This window comes from Mirounga leonina, unplaced genomic scaffold (assembly GCF_011800145.1).
Source record: "Mirounga leonina isolate KUSES-001 unplaced genomic scaffold, KU_Mleo_1.0 Mir_101595, whole genome shotgun sequence".
In the NCBI taxonomy this organism is placed as follows: domain Eukaryota; kingdom Metazoa; phylum Chordata; class Mammalia; order Carnivora; family Phocidae; genus Mirounga; species Mirounga leonina.
The window spans coordinates 14,678,598-14,701,978 of NW_023270158.1; the positions used below are offsets into that span (position 1 = coordinate 14,678,598).

Genomic DNA, 23,381 nt, shown 5'->3' on the forward strand with positions numbered 1-23,381 from the left:
GATATCGAGTCCAGCTCGCTTTCTATATTCATGCCGTTCCCTCTTTTTGGAATGACCCATCCCTCCTTTCTTCTCAGGGATAGTTTAGCCTTGTTTCTGAAGGCATTTAAATCCCCAATAGTGGTATTAATACGCACTAACGTTTATGGAGTGCATTTTTTGTGCTAGGCATAATACCAGACACCCTTATGTTCATTTAAACTTCACAACAAGTCTTTAGAAATCTGTTTTTTTTCCCAAGAAATATATTTAACCTACTTTACACATGAGGAAACTGAGTTTCGAACTTGTGAATCACTTTGCATACAACAATTCTGTAACAAAGCAGGGTCAAGGTTTGCACCTCAGACTTCCTGACCCTAAAGCTTTTTTTTTTTTTTAAGATTTTATTTATTCATTTGAGAGAATGGGGAAGAGAGTACGAGAGGGGGGAGGGTCAGAGGGAGAAGCAGACTCCCTGCTGAGCAGGGAGCCCGATGCGGGACTCGATCCTGGGACCCCAGGATCATGACCTGAGCCGAAGGCAGTCGCCCAACCAACTGAGCCACCCAGGCACCCCTGACCCTAAAGCTTTTGATTTTTCCATTGCAGATAAAGGAGACAAAGAGGTCTGTTAAAGAAGTCTACTAAAGGAGTCTGTTAACTAGTAACCTTGTACTGGGAACATACTTTGTGGCTTTATGGCTTGCTTATTTGGCCTCTTGATTTCCAAGTCTTGTCTTCATTGTGCTGTCGTCTTCCTACCGTATGGTGTATACCCATACCAACAAAACCAATTATTTGCCAAGTGTGTGAGAGAGAGTATGGTAGATGGGGAAAGTCTTGGTCCTTTGTGGGCAGCCTGGTCCAGGTACATTTATCTACTGCACTTATTACATGCCCTTCACTCTTGAATCTCTCTGATTCATATCTTACCTCTTCCATCCCTTAACTTACAACAGCATCACCCGTGTCCAGGACTATGTAGTTCACCTTACTGTTAAGTAGTATCTTTCATTCATTGTTGAATTATTCATCATGCCTTTTCAGCCAGAGTGTAAATTACTTGTGTGTGGATATCTCGTTTTGTCCTTATTCGGCCTGGCCCTGTGGCATCAGCCCAAATGCTAGGCCAGTCACTGGCAGTTCTTACATATTGCTGATTGAGTGAGTGATTATATTCAGTTGTACGTTATAAGTAGACAAAAAGAGAAATGAGAAAATTAAAAGTTATTCCCCAGAGATGAGTAGCATAGCTGAATATACTAACTCGTGGTCCTAAATCACTTAAAGGATGACATACTTCTCATAGAACTATACAAATAACTGGTACTTAATATTTTTGAAAGGATATTAATAGTTATTTTCTGGATTCATGTAGTCTATTTTCTAGATGGGTAAGTTTTTTAAAGTAACTGAAGCTTATCTCATTGACCAAAAATGTATTTTTAATGAACAGTTTTTAATGCAAATCTTTAGGAAAAAGGAGCATATAATTACTGTCTTTTAAAGTAGAATGCATGAGGGGCGCCTGGGTGGCTCATTCATTAGGCGTCTGCCTTCGGCTCAGGTCATGATCTCAGGGTCCTAGAATCGAGCCCCACATTGGGCTCTCTGCTCAGCAGGAAGCCTGCTTCTCCCTCTCCCACTCCTGCTGCTTGTGTTCTCTCTCTTGCTATCTCTCTGTCAAAAAATAAATAAAATCTTTAAAAAATAAATAAATAAAATAGAATGCATGAAATATAATGAAATCTTTCCTTGACTAGTCATTCAAAGAATTTTTTTGAGCATTCACTATGTTCTACCTGTTATGGAAAATACTAAAAACATTAGTGGCATGAAGGTTAAAAAATTTTTTTTTAAACCACCATACTCTGGACTCCAGGAACCAGACTGAGGGTTATAGAAGGGAAGGGGGGTGGAGGAATAGGGTAACCGGGTGATGGGTATTAAGGAGGGCATGTGTGGTGATGACCACTGGGTGTTATATGCAACTAATGAATCATTGAATACTAGAAAAATAAATAATAAAATAAAATAAAATAAACCATACTCCCTATTCTCAGTGAGTCTATAGTCTCAAGGAGAAGTCAGATGTATAGAAGGAAAAGTTACAACCCAGCTGTGTAAAGACTGGACAGAGGTAAGGAGGTAGTGTTTTGGGGCCCCATCAGGAGACAGGAAACTTTACCTAAGAATTAATATCTTTGGTGGTTATGGAAGGTGAGTTAGGATGTAAAGAATGATGTGGCCTTCCAGAAGGATCGATGGAGGCACGTTCCAAAAGAATCCAAGAGAATGGTGAACTAGGGAAAGGGTGGGGTATTCACTGTGTTTGTTACAGAACAGCCTGAGGCCAGTTCAGTTCTAGACTTTAAATGAGCATAAAAAAAAAAATCACATGAGATCATGTTATTTCCCTGCTTGCGTTAGTCCTGTATCAGTTACTGAATGACAGTCTTAGCTTGCTGAAGTGTAAGAAATACAAGCAAGCCCAGACCAGATGAGCAAAACCACATATTTAGCCTGTAGTTGACCACAGATGCACCAGCAAAGATCTTTCTGGCTTGGGCCAGATCGGTTGAACCTCCCAGCCATCTTGTAGACTTAAAAATAATAAATGGCGTTATACGAAAACAATGAATCATGGATCACTACTACGTCAAAAACTAATGATGTATGGTGACTAACATAACATAATAAAATAAAATTTAAAAATAATAATAATAATAATAAATGGCCACTATTTTAAGCTACTAAGATACAGGGTAATTTATAACTCAGTATTATTTAACTGATAAATTGTGTTAGTGTTCTTCAAATTTTTTCCTAAAGTGAAATGCCTTTGCTATATTTATTATAAACAAAGAAATGTGAAGATGTAATAGAAACAAATTTTGCTGAGCAAAGAGAGCCCTGGTATTGCTTTGAGCTGGCATAGATGCAATTCAGTTTCATTTCATTTCTTGTTATATACTTGGCTCGAAATTTATAATTTATACTCCACAATATGGACATATGTAGATGTATGCACATATTCATGCTATATAACACTCAAAAAATTTATGAAATCCTAAAGTTTTCATATCCATAACATTTAAAAATTTTTTTTTTGTTTTGGACAATTTCAAGCATAACAGACACAAAAATAAAGAGAATAGCATCATGAAATTCCATGCAGCCATCACTCAGCTTGAGTAATTATCGACATTTGGTGTATGTTGCTGTTTGTAACAGGTTTTTTTTGTTTCTTTTCTTTTCTCTTCATTTCTTTTGAGGATATGAATGGTGTTCAGTGCAACTAAGAAGAAATTCGCAGTTTGTTCCTGCTTTGCTGAAACGAAAATTCTTAAAATGACTAACCTCAGTTTGTTGCCAAGTAACTCTTGGCTATGCACTGATAGCAAAAGTAATATAACAGCATTCGTAGCATAATTAGATTTGAATAGCAAGTTTTATTTAAAGAGTGCCTGATCTTATTGCTCATAGGCATGTTTTCCTTTCTTGTTTTTTGTTTTCGGTAGTAATCACGTTTTTAATGACTTGTGATAGGCTTTCGTTTTATGAAACAATAGAAAACTGCCATAGGAACTTTTTAGTAGGCTTTTAGACATGTTGAAGCTGCTTAAAATCCATTTAGGTAGGAGGTTATTATTTGTTAAATAATTGTTTTTATAAAATGACTTCTGCAAAAAACATAATCCCCAACAGCATTACTTGGATGATGATAACAAATAATCTAAACAGGAAAACATGGTGATGATGTAGTAAGTCACAGCTGCTCCATTTGTTGAGTGAATGAATGGGAATTTAGGGTTCTGTTTTTTCACTCTACCCAGAATAGAGAAAATGAAATGCTTTTTCTTTGGTCTGCCTTCCAGATATATTTTTGGGTAAGGAAGGAAGGATGTATGAGATGAAAGGAGGGAGGGAGAGGAGAAGGCAGAAGGAAGGGAGGAGGAAAAAGAAAATGGAAGGGAGAGAGGGTAGAGAGCAAGAAGGGAGGGAGGGAGAGAGAGACTAATTATTTGGAGGTATATTTCTTTAAGCAGTAATGCTGTTAAATATGACAGGCAGCCTGTAATTTAACACACAATATTTATCTTACTATTTTATTGGAATTTCAGGGTTCCAGCTACATATACAGAAGTTAGCTTAAATTCATGGACTATCAAAGGAACTGTACTATCTCCTAGTATAGCCTCATTGTTGACATATGTCAGGAATGTTAAAGCAAGTGCCAAAGTTAAGTATATCAAGATTTGACAAACCTAATTATTGTCCCATAAGAAGCTGAGCACCAATGAAAGTTTAAATCATCTAGAAGAATGCAGTGTAGTAATAGTAGAATTGTTTAATTTATGTTTACACATTTTAAGCAAAAATGATGTCATTTTTATAGGATTTGGACTGTTATAAAATGTCACTCTAAAGGACACCCCTAATATTTTATATAATTACTATGAAAATTTAAAAATTTATATTCATATTCATAAACCTTGAATTTCAATGGAGAACATGCTTATTAAGGTTTATTTTTCTCTTTGGCAACAGTTTTAATGGGATTTTTAGAATGCTCATTTTTTTTTGGTCCACTATCATCATGATATCCTCAAATTGTATGTCATCACCAAGTCCTGTAACCGTTAAAGCGTTCTGCTTATAAGAACCAATGACAGATGTAATCCTCCCTTCCAGTTTTAAGAAAATAGTGTTAGACATACTCAAATTCTACAGTAAAAGCTTCACTATTGTCCAATATGGTTAAATCTTAAAGAGGTCCATGAAACTGACACAGAAGTTTTCGTCTCTCTTTCCGAACATTGTTGAAGTAATGTTTTCCCCCAGTGTATTCCATATCGTCGGAAACTCCAAGAAAAACAAGGCATCTAGTAGAAACTACATTAGAAATCACAAATGTTGAAAAGCAGTCTAGAAAAAAGGCAGGCATGTGACCATTAAAATCGGACAGCGTGGGTTCAAATCTTGACTTCTATCCTCACTGGCTGTTCATTTTGAGAGAAATTTCTAGATCTTTTCATTGCGGCAAACTGATGGTCAAATGAAATAATGTAACTGCACACCCCCAAATATAATGTGTGTTAATTTTTCTATCTATATGCTTATTTTCAATCTTATATTTATGTTATTATGTCTTAAAAGCCTTAAATTTATGCTGAGAGAGCTAACAACAGGCCAAGTTAATAGTTTGTGACAGAAATTAAACAGACTGTGCTGTGTTAACTTTTAATGATAAATGGAGGTATTACATGGGCTACTTTAATCCCTCCCTGGCTAGCTCCTTTGAATACTTATTGCCACTTACCAAAAAAATTATTTTTAGGATCCTTCCTTTGGTAAACATGTGTTCAGTGATTGCAAACAACTTCCATATTAACTGAAATATAATAGTATTAGGAAGCTTTTGCTGTGAAATAATTCTCTAATGTTTCAACAGCTAAATGTTTTATGATACATTAGAATTGTTTTTGCAGTTCTGGAATGCCTCTGCTATTCTGCATTAAACGGTTTATTCTTTGTCTTTAGAGAAGAACCTCTTTAAAAAAAAAAAAGATTTATTTATTTATTTTGAGAGAGTGAGTGTAGAGAAGAACCTCTTTTTTTTAAAGATTTATTTATTTTTTATTTTTATTTATTTTTTTTAAAGATTTTATTTATTCATTTGACAGAGAGAGAGAGAGAGAGACAGCGAGAGAGGGAACACAAGCAGGGGGAGTAGGAGAGGGAGAAGCAGGCTTCCCAAGGAGCAGGGAGGCCGATGTGGGGCTCGATCCCAGGACCCCTGGACCACGACCCGAGCCGAAGGCAGACGCTTAACGACTGAGCCACCCAGGTGCCCCTATTTATTTATTTTGAGAGAGTGAGTGGGATGGGGTAGAGCGAGAGAGAGAATCTCCAGAAGACTCCCTGCCGAGCATGGAGCCTGATGTCGGGCTCGATCCCATTACCCTGAGATCATGACCTGAGCTGAAACCAAGAGTCAAACACTCAACTGACTGAGCCACCCAGGCGTCCCTAGAGAAGAACCTCTTAATTTTTAGTTGTTGGGGTGGGGGCAAGAGGCCTGGGTGGCGGTCATTCTTTCTTTTTTTTTTTTTTTTTTAAAGATTTTATTCATTTGAGACAGAGAGAATGAGAGAGAGAGAGCACATGAGAGGGGAGAGGGTCAGAGGCAGAAGCAGGCCCCCCGCCGAGCAGGGAGCCCGATGCGGGACTCGATCCCGGGACTCCAGGATCATGACCTGAGCCGAAGGCAGTCGCCCAACCAACTGAGCCACCCAGGCGCCCCGCAGTCATTCTTTCTATGAGGGTTTAGAAGGAGGAAGAGAAGGTTATTCTTTCTTTACATAGAGTCTTAATTAATTCTTCTCATTTGGCCTCTCATCTCTCCCCTGCACCCTGTCATACTTGCCCTTTCTGGGGTCTAAGCCTATGCAGTTTCATACACCCCCATGGCTTCCTTCTTGGCTGTGGTCCGGGTAGCCCAGACTGCATTGTCCTGCAGTTTCATCAGTCCCCATGTTTTTGATAGCTTTTGGTCTACCAGAAAATTGAAATCTCTTGTCCAACTCAGGCTTAAAATATAGATAATAAAACCACTTTTAATATACGGTTATCATATAGCACGGTTTCTCAACCTTAGCACTCTTGATATCTGGGATGGGATAATTCTTGTGGGGATCCTTCCTGTACGTTGTAGGAAGTTAAGCGGCATCCCTTGTCAAGCAGCACCCCTCCCACCAGCTGTGACAACCCCAGTTGAGAACCACTTTCAGAAGGCCTTATCAGTGAGTAAATGTGCAAGATTCTGTATCATGAAGAAAAAGCCAAGAAACGCAAATATCTTCTGCATTGAAGTACAGTATAAATAAACCAACCTAATATAATCTGGAAGGCCATTAAATTGTATTATACTATGCTATGGAAATGTAATGTCTTATTTTGATAGTCCAGGCCAAGCAGATAATTAAAAATTTTCTGATTTTTAGTAGTAACATGATGCCTTTTGTCTTTTCCACAATTTTTCTTTAATAAGCATTTCCAAATATCCTAGGATTTCTAATTTTCATTTCTTAAAGACCTTTTATCCACTAATAGAAAAAGAAAAAAAAAAGATATGCTATGATAATTTTGTTCACTTTCTCATTGCTAGGGAAGAGATGCTTTCCCTCACAGGACAGACAATTTTTTGGAATCAACTGTTGCCCCTAAAAGCTAATTGGTGACAACATGTTAATTTTTTCCTTTCCTGTCAACAGAAGTCGAAAGAGTAGTTGGCATGCTCACCTCTCTGATTATAGCTATTACATCAATCAGCATCCTTTTTCTAGTGTTCATCATAATTCCTCTAGATAATTATGTATTGTTCCAGTTTTCTCACCATTGTGTTTCACTTTAGCTTCGACTACACTCAAATTTATTTAAAATGGTTGAAATGGGTCATGCAATCAGTTAGAATTCATCCCACAACATTTATGCAAAATCCACTGCAGCAATTGTTTTTAAAATAATTCTTAAAAATATTAAACCGCCTTTATTCCATCTACCCATGCTCTCTTTTGCTTGCCCTCCATATTTTTCTCAGCTCATTTGGTCAGAATGAGGGTGCAGTCAGTGACTGAATGAGATCTGAGGTCAGCATGAGTCTGGGCTTGGCAAGCAAGGCTGCTCACACTGGAAGCTGGGGCTTAAGAGACCATTGCAGAAGGTGGCAAATGAATAAAGAATCTGAGCCCTAATATTAGCTCCATGTTAATTAACTTTTTTATGATACTCTTGAGTGATTCTATTTTAAAAACAGTTATTCAATGAATATAATCTCTTCATTGTTTATGTTACCTGGGAGGTTTATGTAGAGATTGGAAAAGCGATTAAACATAAATTCCATCGCTCCTATGATAGAATAGTACTTTATAATAAATATTTTTTAAATAAGAAAAACTAAATTAAACATGATGATATTAAATTTGCCAATTGAATATGTTCCACATATCATTGCACCAAGGGAGTACTGGAGGACTGTTTTTAATATCTTGGCTAACATGGCTCTGATTCTATTAATCAAAAACAAATTCAGGGGCATACATTTTTTATATTATGCATGATATTACAGCAAAATGGGACAGAGATTAGCCAGAGTTTATCTCATGATAAGTTAATATGGCATTCGCCTTAAGTATGAAACTTTTTTAGACCATTTCCTCAGTCTTTTGGGGGGCTGGAAAGAGAAGATGAGTTATCAGTCAGTGGCTTAAGTTTTCAAAATATAAATAGTAAAATTTTCTAGCCTCTGTGGATAAAAGGAAGTGACTGAATTGATTTATAAAAACTTGTTTCTTGATTCCTATTACCCCCATGAAATTGTCCCCCATATCATTAAATAGCATTGCTATTCATGTATTTGCTCAAGCCCATAACTGGGGATCCCTGGATGTCATATCAAGACCATCAGTAAATTTGGCTAGTTCTGCCTACCAAATAGATACTTAAAGGAAAAAATCCTACCATTTCCGCCACCAGAACCAATGTTGCCTCACCTGTCTGTGGACTGCTTCAGTGCCATTCTTCCTGGTTTGCCTATCTCTACTCTGCCTTGTTATTTATATTAACATATAAATAAAAATAATGGGCTCTCTCCAGAATTCTTCAGGGCATTCTCACTATGTTTAGAATAAAACCCATGTCTTTTCCATGTTCTACAAGGCCTGCCCGGCCCATGGCTATCTCTGACCTCATTGCCACTCTTTCCATAGGTCAATATGGCTGTAATGATCTGTGCTATCCCTCACACATGACAGGCACACTCCCATCTCAGGACCTTTGCACTTGTCCTTCCCTCTGCCTGCCATAATCTTCCTCTAGGTATGCACATGGGTGATTTCCTCCCTTCCCACAAATCTGTCTCAAATGATCGCCATCGCAAACGTCCCTGACATTCGTCTCTAAAATAGCACCTGCGTTAGTCTCTTTCTCCTCAGCTGCTTTATTTTTTATAATACTTATAACCACCCACTATTATATTATGCATGTACTCATTTACATGTATATTTCACATCTCCCTCTCTGGACTGCAAGCTTCTTGAAAGCAAGGAATTTTGTCCATCTGGTTCACTGTTATACCCTCTAGCAACTAGGAAAGTGTCTGGCAAAGAGGAGAGGTTTTAAAAATACTTGTTGAATGAATGATTGAACATATTTGTTTTATTTGCATTATAAGTGACATTGATCAAGTCATATGAATAAAATATTAAGTATCAAAGCCAGTCAAATGAATTTCTTGATTTACCTGAATACATGCATTTTGATAGATATATTAAGAGTTACATCCTTGAAAGTATTTGTTCTGTCACTTTGACAGGTCTCTTAGATCAAGGTTATCTTCTACGTGGTTTTAGTTTGCTCATAAACCGCTCTCCCTGCAGTTTTCTGCTCAGTTACTTTGCCACTCCTCTTGCTTTGAAGCTTCTGAGGCTCCATGACTCGTGAGCCACCATAATTGTTTGCAACAGAAAGGAGAAATTTTGCCAACCCCAGTGCATTAGAGATAAATGAAAAAGAAAGCACCCCTTTTCCCCCAAATGGCTTTAGCCTAGAATTTGTTAATATTTTCTCCTGTCCATTCATTTCTTTCCCCCAAGGAACATGGGATTGTGTCTATTTGCCATAGCTCTCACAAGCTCTATGCCCTACTGTTAGAAACTAATGTTAAAACATTCCAGGCCAAGGGAGCCTGTGTGGCTCAGTCCATTGGGCATCCCACTCTTGATTTCAGCTTAGGTCATGATCTCAGAGTTGTGAGATCGAGCCCTGTTTGGGGCTCCATACTCAGGGTGGGGTCTGCATGAGATTCTCTCTCTCTCTCCCCCCCGCCCCTCCCCCCACTCACATACTAAATAGATAGATAGATAGATGATAGATAGATAGATAGATAGATAGATAGATAGATAGATAGATAGATAGATAAAATCTTTAAAAAAAATTCCAGGCCAAAGAAAGCAGAACTAAAATCCCATTCTGAGTCATTGAAGCTCTGTGGTTAATCCACATTACCTTGACTTGCTAGGAAAATAGGCAGTTGTTTGTCGACTCTTTTAAGTTAAAAAAATATATATGCAGACAACAAAACAAACAAAAACCATTATAAAATGGGGCATGTTGGTGGGATTGCCACAAAGCATGTTTTGTCATCGGCCCTATAAATCTGTGAATACTGTTTTGTGACCAGATTCAGTTGGTAGATTTAAATGGGGTCAAAAAGAATTCACCTCTGAGTATAGCACTCAGCACAATGCATCATTTATATGCTCTTGTCTCACACATACATGATTCTATGTCTTATTGATCTCTTTCTTTCTGATATAGTCTTACTATTGGTCAGTACTTCATAAATGCTCTTGAAATTGAGTAATAAGTATAGTATGATTATTTATCTAGGTTGTAAGCTCTCTCAGGGTTAAAAGCTGTATTTTGTTCACCTTTGAGTTTTTTTGCAATCTCAGTACATTGTTTGCATATCTAAAAGTCTTAAAAATGGTTTTGTTGAATTGTGTTCTTGAAGACAGATCAGTTCTCCTGTTATGGAAACTAATATAGGAAATATTAATGATTCTTAAATTCAAGATCTAAATGCCTTTTGAACCCTTAGCTAAGTATCCGTATTGTTTTCTTATTAGGCTATATAGAATGTCAAATGCTATTGTCCCATTCTTTGATGGGTATTAGAGCAGATTTATTTTCCATCTGCTGTATTCAAGCACTTAATCTGTTATCTTACTTAATCTTCACACCAAGCCATAAAGGAAAATTATTTATGTCACATTCTATATATAAGGAGACTGAGACTCAGAGAGTTTAAATAACTTCTCCAACTTTCCAAATCATCAAGGCAGAGTCAGGAATTATTAGACCTATATCTCCCTGAAAGCTAAGTGTATTATCTTTCTTACTCCACCATAATGCTTTTAAGAAACAAAGCAGTGAAGGCACCAATTAAAATACATTTTGAAAATTGTCTGTGATTTTGAAAGTACAAATTTTGTCCTAGGATTATTATAGGTATCCAAGAAGTATTGAGTATTCTCAGTAATATTTGGGGGAGTAAAATTAAATTTTAGATGAATGGTTGGTCAACAGAGAAGAAAGGTATGCTCATCCTAAATATCTTAACATAACTCTCTTCTGTAAGAACATTAGAAACATTCAAGAATACTGGCCTCATGCCCCTGGTTTGTTGTTACTTTTGTTTTGGGAAGTCAGGATCCTATTTTTCAGTGTTTGATGACCCAAACGTACATGGAATGGGGGAAAAAAGGGAGAGCCTGTATCCCTTCATGATTAATTAGGGAACCTTAACATAGATAAAGAATCAGTCCTACACACAGCTTCATATATGCTGAATTCTAGATGTTTCTCTAACTGGCAGCTGGTAAGCAAAACAAATGTCCTTAAAATTCCCCTTCTACTCTGCAGAACACTTTTTCAATTGGAGCATCTGAATAATTGGGACAGACCTGTAAGACAGGTGTGTTTTTATTTTAAATAACTGTATCAGCTTTACTGTTGTCAATAGGGTGTTCTGAAGAATAAATCGAGAGCTTAAAAATACTTATGGTGGTAGATAACATAGAAATATTGTAATACATAATTAGCAGAAAAACATTTCTACTTTAATTGTTGTGGGGTTTTTTTAGGTAGATAAAATATGATTAGGATTTAAAATCAACCTGTGCTTCATGTTACTACTGTCAGACTTTCTTTAGTTTTTCAGTGATTTCAATTTAGTGAGTGTGTCTGTATGTCTTTGTGTGTGTTTGGGGGGGGCGGCGGAGAAAGAGAAGGAAAGAGTGTCCCAAAAGGCAAGTTGTTTTCTTGACAATGAAATGTCAGTTGGTCTAGTCATGGTCTGATGCTAATTAGTTTGGTTTTTTTTTATTGTGATCAATTTGTTTGAATTTCCTTGCAGTCCCACCTTTGCCCATGAAGAAAATAAAGGTTTTGTGTGGTATGTGTGTTCATTTTGTTTGGATATTAACATTCCTGCATTTGTTTGCCAGTTCTGTCTTTTGTCTATTCGATTCAGCTAATCACCATAAAGTGTCAAAAACACCCAAATAATGGATAATTGAGCATATGTCCTTTATTTGTGGTAGCTAAATTGGTCCCCCTCAAATGACTGTGGAGCTGAGCTACATCTTTGCTCTAACGGTCACTTCTTTTCACAGTCATTTTGCCATTGTGTCAGATCGATAGTTCAGCTGTTGTACTCTCTGGAAGTTTCCATTCACTTTTAGCAAAGATAGGTGAATCATATGAGAAGCATGCCTAACTGATAAATAGTGTCAGAGCATAATATCAAAACATGACAGGGACGCCTGGGTGGCTCAGTCAGTTAAGCGTCTGCCTTCGGCTCAGGTCATGATCTCAGGGTCCTGGGATCGAGCCCCACATCAGGCTCCCTGCTCAGTGGGCGGGAGGGGGGCGGGTCTGCTGCTCCCTCTCTGCCCCTCCCCTACTTGTGATCTCTCTCACCAGCTCTGCTCACTTGCTCTCTCTCTCAAATAAAATAAAAATAAATCTTTAAAAAGAACACGGCAGACTGCACAGTAAGAGCACTCTGCTATAGGTTAGAGTTACTTATTTGCACATTTTTGCTCTCCTAAGAGGTTGCTCACACCTTGAGGGGAAACCTGCACAAAGCTATATAGTACTTGACAGAATTTTCAAGGAGCAGGTAACAAAGAATTGGGAGGAAAGATCTAGCAAGAGCTCTAGCTTCAGCTTGTTCTGTTACCTTTGGCAAGCCAGTTGGGTTTTGTTTTTTTTCTTTGTTTGTTTTGCACCTAAGATCCTGCATCTCTAAAACAAGGAAGGTGAATCAGCCCAGATTTTTATTTTTTAACTTCTGATTATTGTAAAATGTAAGGGCAGAAACCAGAGCTATCCCAAGCCCCTGTCACAATGCCTAGCACATTATAGTGTTCCCTATACATCAGGTGAGTTGAATTGAAATTTTTTGGTAAAAATCTTAGGTGAAATACTGATGTGTAATATGAATAAAAGCAAAGCTCCTTTTGTCCAGAGAGGGTGGGTGGTACAAGCCAAGCCATGTGGACCATGCTTTATCTCCATCTTCACTTCACCTGCCCAGAGGGGCACTATGGAAATCACAGGGCTTTAGGGAACACAATTTAAAAAATCAAAGGAATTAATAAGCATATAATTTTCTCTGGCTCCAACATTCGTTGATTCCTCTGCTAACTTGGAGTCATCACATAGAGAGTAATATGAAAAGTCTTAAAGATACAACCTTATGCCACAGGGTAGGTGGTGGGTTGAGGTGGAGAACCACAAAACCATTTTATATTCCTGAAACAATGTGCTACATTTGCATTTTATTATCTTTCTCTATAGTTTTGTTCTCTTACTAGAAGTCAGTGTGGGATGTGTTTGAACAGAGAACATTTCTCTCAGCTGCTTTCTGTAACAAACTGTTGAGTTGTCTTCTTATAACTACATAATCACAAAATTTTATAAATTGAGTTAATTTCCTGAATAAGCCAGTTATTTTGATACCATAGTTGCTTTTGAAGTTCACTGAAAGCATATGAGAATCCAAGCCTAGGAAATGTGGCTTTTTGACCTAGTAATGGTGAACTGTTTTGCCAACCTTTAGTGGATAACCTACTTATTTAGCTGGTAGGAGAATAAAAATCTGTAAATCTCAGTGTAGACAAGAAATAAGAGTAAGGTTAATCAGAGATGTCAAATCTTCAAGAAGAATTTTGGAGTGATTTATCTCATCCCATTACCCCAACTTTCCTTTCCCCTCATTCCCGTCCCTGTGTTTGTTAAATGCTAACGAAGATGAATGAATAATGCATTCAATTACTTGCAAATGAAAGCTATTGATCCTCTGTGAGGTTGGTGTCCCAAACCAGGACTCTTAAAACTCATCCCTGTTTTTCTGCACTGGGGGTTCATGATTCATTTGCACAGACTGCGTTTTCTGTTAAAGAGAAATGAAGGTGAGCTGCCGAGGCAGATTGAATTCTCGAATCCTTTGGTGATGAGGACATGTGGCCAAGTCCTGGCACTGCTGTGTAGATCAGCCTTCTAGTTATCACCCAAACTGGCATGGCCTCCTGGCAAGGAAGGAATAAAGCCCTCGGAGTGAAAACATTTAGTTCAGCAGCCCTTAACTGATCATTTCTGTCCTTGTTTCACAGTGGAAGTTGCCTTGACAAGTTTCAAGGGACCTGGGAGATTCAATCAGAGAGGGTGGGGAGGGAGGCTTAATGAGGGAGAACTGTCTGTTTGTCTAAAGTCCAGACAGTCTCGTTTGGCTAGGAATGAAGTCTGCAGTGGGACACCTATCTTCAAGGGGCATCATAATAAAACTCTTAGATCTGTAGGCTGATAACTGATAAATTGATGGGAGCTCAGAGCAGAAATATGTGGAAGCTGAAAAATCAAAGCAGGTATATCATGCAAATTAGCAATAAATGCTACAAAATGTAATGGATAATAGTGATAAGGGGTTTTGAGTAAATGGCAAGTATATAAAATATATTCACAAGTGCAAGCTGCACTTGTACTAATTGAATGCCACACTGCTATCCCTTTAGTGATTACGTGTGTAAGAAATACTTAATCTATTTATTAAGTTAGGGGTTTTGAGGCAGTGTGATCCAGGGTATGGAAACTTGGAAAGGGATTAAGGAAAATAAGACATTATGTCCCCCACATCGTCAAAATGCACAATACAGATATCACATTTAGCTTTAATTAACACAGAGAAAATGTAGGGTACCCTTTAAAATGGAAAACAAGGTGCAAATTGAAAATATTTGATGAAGCACAGTCATATGTTCTTAAGGACTGGCCAATCCTGATTCCAACTTCAACGGTCTCGTGTGACTGTCAATATGGAAGTGTTATATTTGACTCGTGTACAATCTAATAGCTTTTCAGCTCGCCTGAAAAAAAGTCATTACTTGGTAGAATGCTTTGACACACTGCTCTGAGAATGAAAAATATCTGGGAAAATAAAATGTGTTCTATCATTCAGCTCATGCAGTGTTAACTAGAAGTCTGTATTGTTACTGTTTTTCAGCCCCTCTGACTGATAAGCCACCCAAGCTTTTGTATCCTATGGAAAGTAAACTGACAATTCAGGAGACTCAGCTGGGTGAGTAATTCCTTAATTCTGGTTAATAGTCTTTTCTCAGTACATTCTGACAGTTAATAAGCCTAGATTGTAACCTGATGTCATCCTCTAAGCCAAACCTGTGTGTATTTAAAGGGAGCAAAATTAGGAAATCCCAGCAAACATGGCCCAATCCATCCCCCACAGTCTGTGCATTAGGACCAAGCTGGACATATGCATGTAAAGACTCAAGTGTTTTTCATATGGTTGTTAGGAAATGAGATGGATGAAGGTCTTATTGGTGGCATTATATTGTCATTTTATAAGGTTGAACTGGTTTTACAACTCTTTGACTTATACCGTTAGTACATTAAAACACAATTTTTGAAAATTGGGAGGAAAGGTACAGATTCATTAAGGTAAGTGTCACCGTTACAGTTAAAAATCATTTTTATCTAATCAAATGTAAAGGACATTATGCTATTTTATTTTTAATAAAATGTGAGCAAGTGACTTTTGGTTAAAGGACTAACAGGTTTGGGACATAAGAACATGGACAGAATTGCTTTGGTAAAAATATCCAGTTGTCTACAAATCAGAATTCTAACTTAGTTATCTTAGAATTCAGTCTGGAATTTCCAAATGTGGTGTATCTATATTCAGTATAATTTTAACCATATATTCATGTTTGTTAAGGAATTTTTTCCCACACTCACCATTTCACAGTAAAATACTTTATTATATGCAACTAAAAAGGAATTGATAGACCATCCCTTAAGCTTTCGATGTTATTGTTTTGGGACTGAGAATTTGGATTAAAATTGTAAATCATCTTCAAAATGAAGATTACAGATGTGATCATCTTTAGTAATAGTATATTCAATTTTTTTTGTCATATTCAAATTTATAGTGCAAAAAGGTATGGTCTTAGAACCTATGAAATTATTATAGTTAACAGATTTCTAACATTGGAAATATTTACTAACTTTAAGGCATGAACATATGCAAGATTTATACAAGTCAGGGTAGCAGTATGCTTCTTTGATGATAAACCCAAGCCTTTGAATTGATGCCATATACATGCAAGTAGTATTCAAATTGTCATTATTTTGAGATAGAAGACCACAAGCATCATTAAAGCAAAGCTCTATATGAAACAAAGAGATATATTAAAATTGCATCATGCTCTTTACTCCTGTTATGGTATATTAAAGTATATTAGATTTTATTGCTACTTTCTGAGGAAATTTTGAAATGTAAATTCTAAGTGGCCACACTCATATACACATTTCACATTCCTAGAAAGATGTATTTCTAAGGAGTTATACAAAACGATATATATATATATATATCGGGAAAGAAGAAGTGGTTTATGGTGCCAGTTATCAGTAATGAATATAGTGAAAATGAAATTAATTGTGTCTCTTTACTTGACAACATAATTAAAAGAATACTGTGATTGATGGTTGCCCATTGGGTTTTCTTATATTGTCTATTGTTCTCTACATTCTACTAAAATGTTATACAAAATGGAATAATTCGTAAAGCTTTCTTTTTTAAAAAAATTACTTTTTCTTGAACAAAAATTATAAAGACTAATAAATTGGTTTGAAAATATGAAAATTTCTTATACAAATTTGAAGTTTCAGCTGTATATTCATTTGAAGAAAAATAGGCATGTGTGTTAGCAAAATGTTCTGAGAAGTACTATAACTCCTTTATTACCACCACCAAAAGGAGCATGAGTTCTCTTTAAATACCAGGTAAACTAGAGAAATCAACCTGGGCTTTGGATTCTTTTAAACAACTTTTGTTTCATTTTATTTTCTGATTCTGATTGTTAGTGTATAGGATAAATCATTTACTATTTAGGGAAATTTAACCTTAATCCTTGAATTTTGGGAGCAACAGTTGATTTGAAGAAACTACCCTGTTAGTGTTATTACTGCAATAGTATTGGAGTAGATGAATAGCTGATCACAAAGGGTAAGTGCAAATAGAAAGTAATATTAAGGACTGAACAAAAAGACTCCAGATGCCTAAAATATATTTGTTTTCTACAATATGTACTTTGGTTTTTCACCTCCTGGGGATTTAAGTTTTGCCTTTCCAGACTTGAAAAAGCTATCAAATTCAACAGGGTCAAATGTGTTACATCCTAAGAAAGGGGGACTGAATGAAGTTTCATGGGTTGAGAGTCAGGAGGGTGGTCAGGACCAGTAATAGAGAGCCTCTAAGTGGTATGTACTCTTACGAGAAAGTGAGAATCTCCAACAGTTTCACTGGCCAAGAGCTCGGGTGTCAGACTCAGCCCTGTCCTAAATTGGGAAAACTGACGTGAGAGGATAATAAAACTAGTACGTGAGCTACAGTATAAGAACAATAATCAGTAATTATACAAAGCTGAGTTGGTATATGTCTGGCGACCTAACTTGAACATTCTGGCAAATGTTCCATTTTTCCTTGGTAATGGTAAACCTATCAGTTCTCCAGTTTGTCTGTAAATATATAAAACTCATTAATAGTGTCATAGATAAAATCATGAGGTGCACGGAATTGTCTTCATCACCATATTCTCCTTCATCTGCCATTTGTTGGCCGTGCCCACCTTTCCCTTTCCACATCCCTTGTGGCTTCTTTTTCTCCCAGTTCCTTCATCTTCTCAAAACTGGAAAGATTGACAGTAATCATTTAAACTATTCCAGTGTAGAAAGCAAAAGGCACAAAAAAGCAAAGTACTGAGGATGAAAGATAAAATAGTAACTCAATTCATATAAAATATGTAAATTAGTGGGTTTGAATTTTAATCAGTTTTAATGTGGTTACAGCCTAGCATTTCCATTTTAAGTGGCACAAGTGTGTTACTTCACAATGTAAAAAAAAAGAACTTTGTCCTTTTTAAATAACTTGAAGACATCAGCAAATGTCTGGACAGCACTTTATTGGGTAAAATCCCAGAAATCATGCTGTACAATTCTGAAGGTCAATTCAGGATGTGAGCCTGACTTAGTCCTTTCAGGCTGTGGTAGTTAAGGGAATCAAAAGACAGACACTGTAATCTGGCTGAGCTTGAGCCCTGAGGGTGTCAGTCAGCAATGTGGCCTTCTTGTTATGGCCAGGAACCCATTTTCAGAACCTTCTAGAACAAAGGATGTTATATTTACCATTATTAACAGACTTTCAAAGAGTAGAAATCCATCCCACCGTTGACCTAGTGAGATACATTATACTTTACAACTTAAAATTGACTGAAAATTACCTTTAATTACTCATCTAGACCTGGGTATCACTGCATTTAAATTTTGGTTTTTTGCTTAAAAAATGATTGTACAGGTTAATGGTAGAAATTTTGGAGAATTACAGGAAAGAATCTGCTTCTATTAAATGTTCTCAGAAAATACCCATTTAATGCCTACATGATATCCATGTGAGTGTCCTATAATTTCATATATATTGCTGGAAACTTGATTTTTTCCAAATTTCATCATTATAAACAGTGATGAAGTGGTCTTTACTTATACATTTTCCCTTAACTTTATAATTATTTCAACAGGTCAAATTCCTAAAAGGAAAAATACTAGGTAAAAACAAATAATTTTATTAAAGTTTCTTGCTATATTTTCAGAATTCTAACCAAAGAAGTTGTATGAACTCTCACCAGAAGTATATAATAACTATAATAAATTTAAAAAATGTTTAAATTCAACTTGTTTAAACCAAAAAAAAAGTTCATCCATTTCTCCCACTCTCCAGTCCATTGCCTCTTGTAACCACCAGTCTGTTCTCTGAATCTATGAACTTGTTTTTTGTTTCGTTTTGGGTTTTTTTTCCCCTTAGATTCTACATGTAATTACGAGAAAACATACAGTATTTGTTTTTCTCTTTCTGACTTATTTCACTTAGCTTAATACCCTCAAGATCCATCCAGGTTGTCACAAATTGCAAGATTTCAATCTTTTTTATGGCTGAGTAGTATCCCATTGTAGATATCTAAATCTCTCTCTGTATCTCTATCTATACACACACACACACACACACACCACATCTTCTTTATCCATTCATCCACTGATGGACACTTGGATTGTTTCCATATCTTGACTCTTGAAAACAATGCTGTAATGAACATAGGGATAAAAATCTTTGCAAATTGGTGTTTTCATTATCTTCAAATAAATACCCAGAAGTATCTCAGTGTGGTTTTGATTTGAATTTCCCTGATGGCTAATGATGATGAACATTTTTTCATGTGTCTGTTAGCCATTTGTATCTCTTCTGAGATACAAATGTATTACCAGTTAGAATGGCAAAAATTGACAAGGCAAGAAACAACAAATATTGGAGAGGTTGTGGGGAAAGGGGAACCCTCTTACACTGCTGGTGGGAATGCAAGTTGATACAGCCACCTTGGAAAACAGTGTGGAGGTGCCTCAAAAATTTAAAAATAGAGCTACCCTATGACCCAGCAATTGCACTACTGGGTATTTACCCCAAAGACACAGATGTAGTGAAAAGAAGGGCCATATGCACCCTGATGTTCATAGCAGCAATGTCCGCAATAGCCAAACTGTGGAAAGAGCCGAGATGCCCTTCAACCGATGAATGGAAAAGAAGATGTGGTCCATGTATGCAATGGAATATTACTCAGCCATCAGAAAGGATGAATACCCAACTTTTACATCAACATGGATGGGACTGGAGGAGATTATGCTAAGTGAACTAAGTCAAGCAAAGAAAGTCAATTATCATATGGTTTCACTTATATGTGGAACATAAAGAATAGCATGGAGGACATTAGGAGAAGGAAGGGAAAAATGATGGGGGGGAATCGGAGGGAGAGATGAACCATGAGAGACTATGGACTCTGAGAAACAAACTGAGGGTTTTAGAGGGGAGGGGGGTGGGGGGATGGGTTAGCCCTGTGATTGGGTATTAAGGAGGGCACGTACTGCATGGAGCACTGGGTGGTATACGAAAACAATGAATCGTGGATCACTACATCAAAAACTAATGATGTATTGTATGGTCACTAACATAACATAATAAAATAAAATTTAAAAAAAATATAAATAAATACCCAGAAGTAGAATTGCTGGATCATATAGTAGTTCTATTTTTAATTTTTTGAGGAACCTCCATGCTCTTTTCCACAGTGGCTACACCAATTTACATTCCCACCAACAGTGCACAGGGTTTCCTTTTTTCCACATCCTCTCCAACATTTATTATTTGTTGTGTTTTTAATGATAGCCATTCTGACAGGTGTGAGGTGATATCTCAGGATGGTTTTGATTTGCATTTCCCTGATGATTAATAACATTGAGCATCCTTTTATGTTCCATTGGCCATTTGTATGCCTTCTTTGAAAAATGACTATTCAGATCTCTCTCCATTTTTTAAAATCAGATTGGGGGTGTTTCGTTATTATTAAGTTGTTTGAGTTGTTTGTGTATTCTGAATATTAGCTCCTCAGATACATGATCTGTAATTATTTTCTCTGATTCATTAGGTGGCCTTTTTATTTTGTTGGTGGCTTCCTTTGTCATGCAGAAGCTTTTTAGTTTGATGTTATCCCACTTGTATATTTTTGACTTTGTTTCTTTTGCTTTTGGAGTCGGATCCAAAAATTCCATGTCAAAACCGGTGTCAGGGAGCTATGGCCTATGTTTTTCTTTAGAAGTTTTATGATTTCAAGTCTTACATTCAATTTGGTAATCCATTTTGAGTTAATGTTTGTGTATGGTGTAAGATAGTAGTCCAGTTTCATTCTTTAGCTTGTGACTGTCCAGTTTTCCCACCACCATTTACTAAAGAGGCTGTCTTGTTCCCATTGCATATTCTTGGCTTCTTTTTCATAAATTAATTGACAATGTATGTGTGAGATCATTTCAAGCCTCTCTATTCTTTTCCATTGATCTATATGTCAGTTTTTATGCCAATACATATTTTTTAATTACTATAACTTTGTAATATAGTTTGAAATCAGGGAGTATGATGCCTCCAGCTTTGTTCTTCTTTATCAAGATGCCTTTGGCTATCTGTAGTCTTCTATGTTTCCATACAAACTTTAGGATTGTTTGTTCTATTTCTGTGAAAAATGCCTTTGGAATTTTGATAGGGGTTGCATTAAATCTGTATATTTCTTTGGGTAGTTTGCAGATTTTAATAATATTAATTCTTCCAATCCATGAGCATGGAATACCTTTTTATTTATTTTTTATTTTTTAAATGTTTTTTTATTATGTTATGTTAGTCACCATACAGTACATCATTAGTTTATCTATTTATTTTTATCTTCTTCAATTTATTTCATTAATGTCTTACATTTTTCAATATACAGGTATTTCACCTGCTTGGTTAAATTTATTCCTAGGTATTTTATTCTTTTTGATACAATTGTAAATGGGATTGTTTTCTTAATTTCTCTTTCTGGTAGTTAATAATTAGTGTATAGAAATGCAACAAATTTCTGTGTATTGACTTTGTATCCTGCAACTTTACTGAATTCATTTATTAGTTCTAACAGATTTTAGAGTTTAGAGTTCTAATGAGTATAATAACTCTTTAATCTTTGGTAAGATTAATAAAATGATACATCTTTGTAACAATGCTTTTGAAGGAAAAGTCAGTTTCCTTTGAAATCAGAATTACTTCTTCCGCTCCCTTCTTACCTCTTTCTCTCACTCTTTACTCATTACATACAGCAGCCTCTCTTTTTTTCAGAATTAGCCACATTTAGAGGGTTTCAAATAAATCTAGTCCATTTAGGTAAAGGAAACCTAATTGAATGTCTACAGTCTCTATTTTCTTCTCTTGCTTATCCTAATACTCATTTGAGTACTTTCTCTAGATTCTGTGTTTCTTAATAAAGTTCAGAGTAACTTTGTGATATATCCTAGGCACAGGAAATGCCAATAAATACTAATTGATGACAAGGTATACATGCTACAAAGGGCACACATCTCCAAATTTTCTACAAAGGAAAAAAATGAGACTGAACTAAATAAACTGCCCAATAGTGCTTTTATTTTTCTTTAGTATTTAATATGTTTGTGAAGTTTGTTAAAAAGCAAACACTTCTGTATCTGAGCAAGTAACAAGGATTCACCAATGTTAACATGGAGAGGAAAGTGGTTGATGACAATATTGAAACCTCAAATTTTTAGACATCTGTCCAAGTAAAGGGACATGTAACTTTATCCAATTTAGTTACAGGCTAATTAAAATAAAGTGTCACACTAGAACTTAAGTAGCACATCGTGCCCTGTTATACTGTATTATAGCTTGCAGAATTTTAAATTGGGAAAAATTTTCATATCTTATATATTATATTGATCCTGACTGATATCCTTATAGGAAAACTTCTTGTTATATAAATTACACATTTAATTTACTATGTTGCTTAAATAATTAATTATTGAAACTTATTCTACTTCATGCTTTTTTTGAGGATAGTTGACACATGCTATTACATTAGTTTCATGTATACAGCATAGTAATTCATCAACTCAATACATTATGCTATGCTCACCGCAAGTGTAGCTATTGTCTATCACCATACAATGCTATTACAATACCATTGACTCTATTTTCTGTGCGGTAGCTTTTATTCCCATAACTTATTCATTCCATAACTGGGAGCCTTATATGTCCTAGAGCTGTGCATATAAATATATTGTGCCTGGAATGTGTTTTACTACAAATATACAAATTGAGTTTTTAATCCAAGAAGACCCCATAGGGAATTGTTATCTAACATTTGCTATCTAGGTGTATATTTTAATAGCTTGAAACAAAACATAACTTTTGTGAATAGTTACTACTCTAGCTTACTAAAATTGGGAAGCTTCTTTGTTTCCTTTTTCAGGAAGGGAAGTACTTAATATCAGTATCCTAGAAACAAAAGTTTGGGTGTTAAATTTGATACCTGATTCGGAAAATGGCATATAATACTGTTGATGCTAAAAAATACTCTGTTGCTAAGTCATGCAAGTGATGCAAATATGACCTTGCTTCCCAAGAGGTAGGGCAGTCAACATTGACTGGGTTTTTCCATTCACAATTACTCTTCTGGTTGTCGTGAGCAAATGTAATGTTGTTGATTTTGTTTTTACTGCCCCATAGGGAAAGTACAAGACATGTTTGCACTGACAGACTCATATAAAAAACTGTAAAAACTTCCTTTTCCTTCTGGATAAGAACACGTGTATCCAAAGTCCAAGTTTTAGATGAAAAATGA

General features: G+C 36.1%; 1 protein-coding gene across 1 annotated transcript in view; it reads left to right on the plus strand.

The window, feature by feature from the left end:
- IL1RAPL1 (interleukin 1 receptor accessory protein like 1) overlaps nt 1-23,381 on the plus strand; it is a 1,375,052-nt gene that overhangs the window by 1,051,249 nt on the left and 300,422 nt on the right. The window contains exon 6 of the mRNA XM_035001062.1: nt 15,113-15,187. Within this exon, the coding sequence (XP_034856953.1) occupies nt 15,113-15,187 (75 nt within the window). The remainder of the gene's footprint in view (nt 1-15,112; nt 15,188-23,381) is intronic.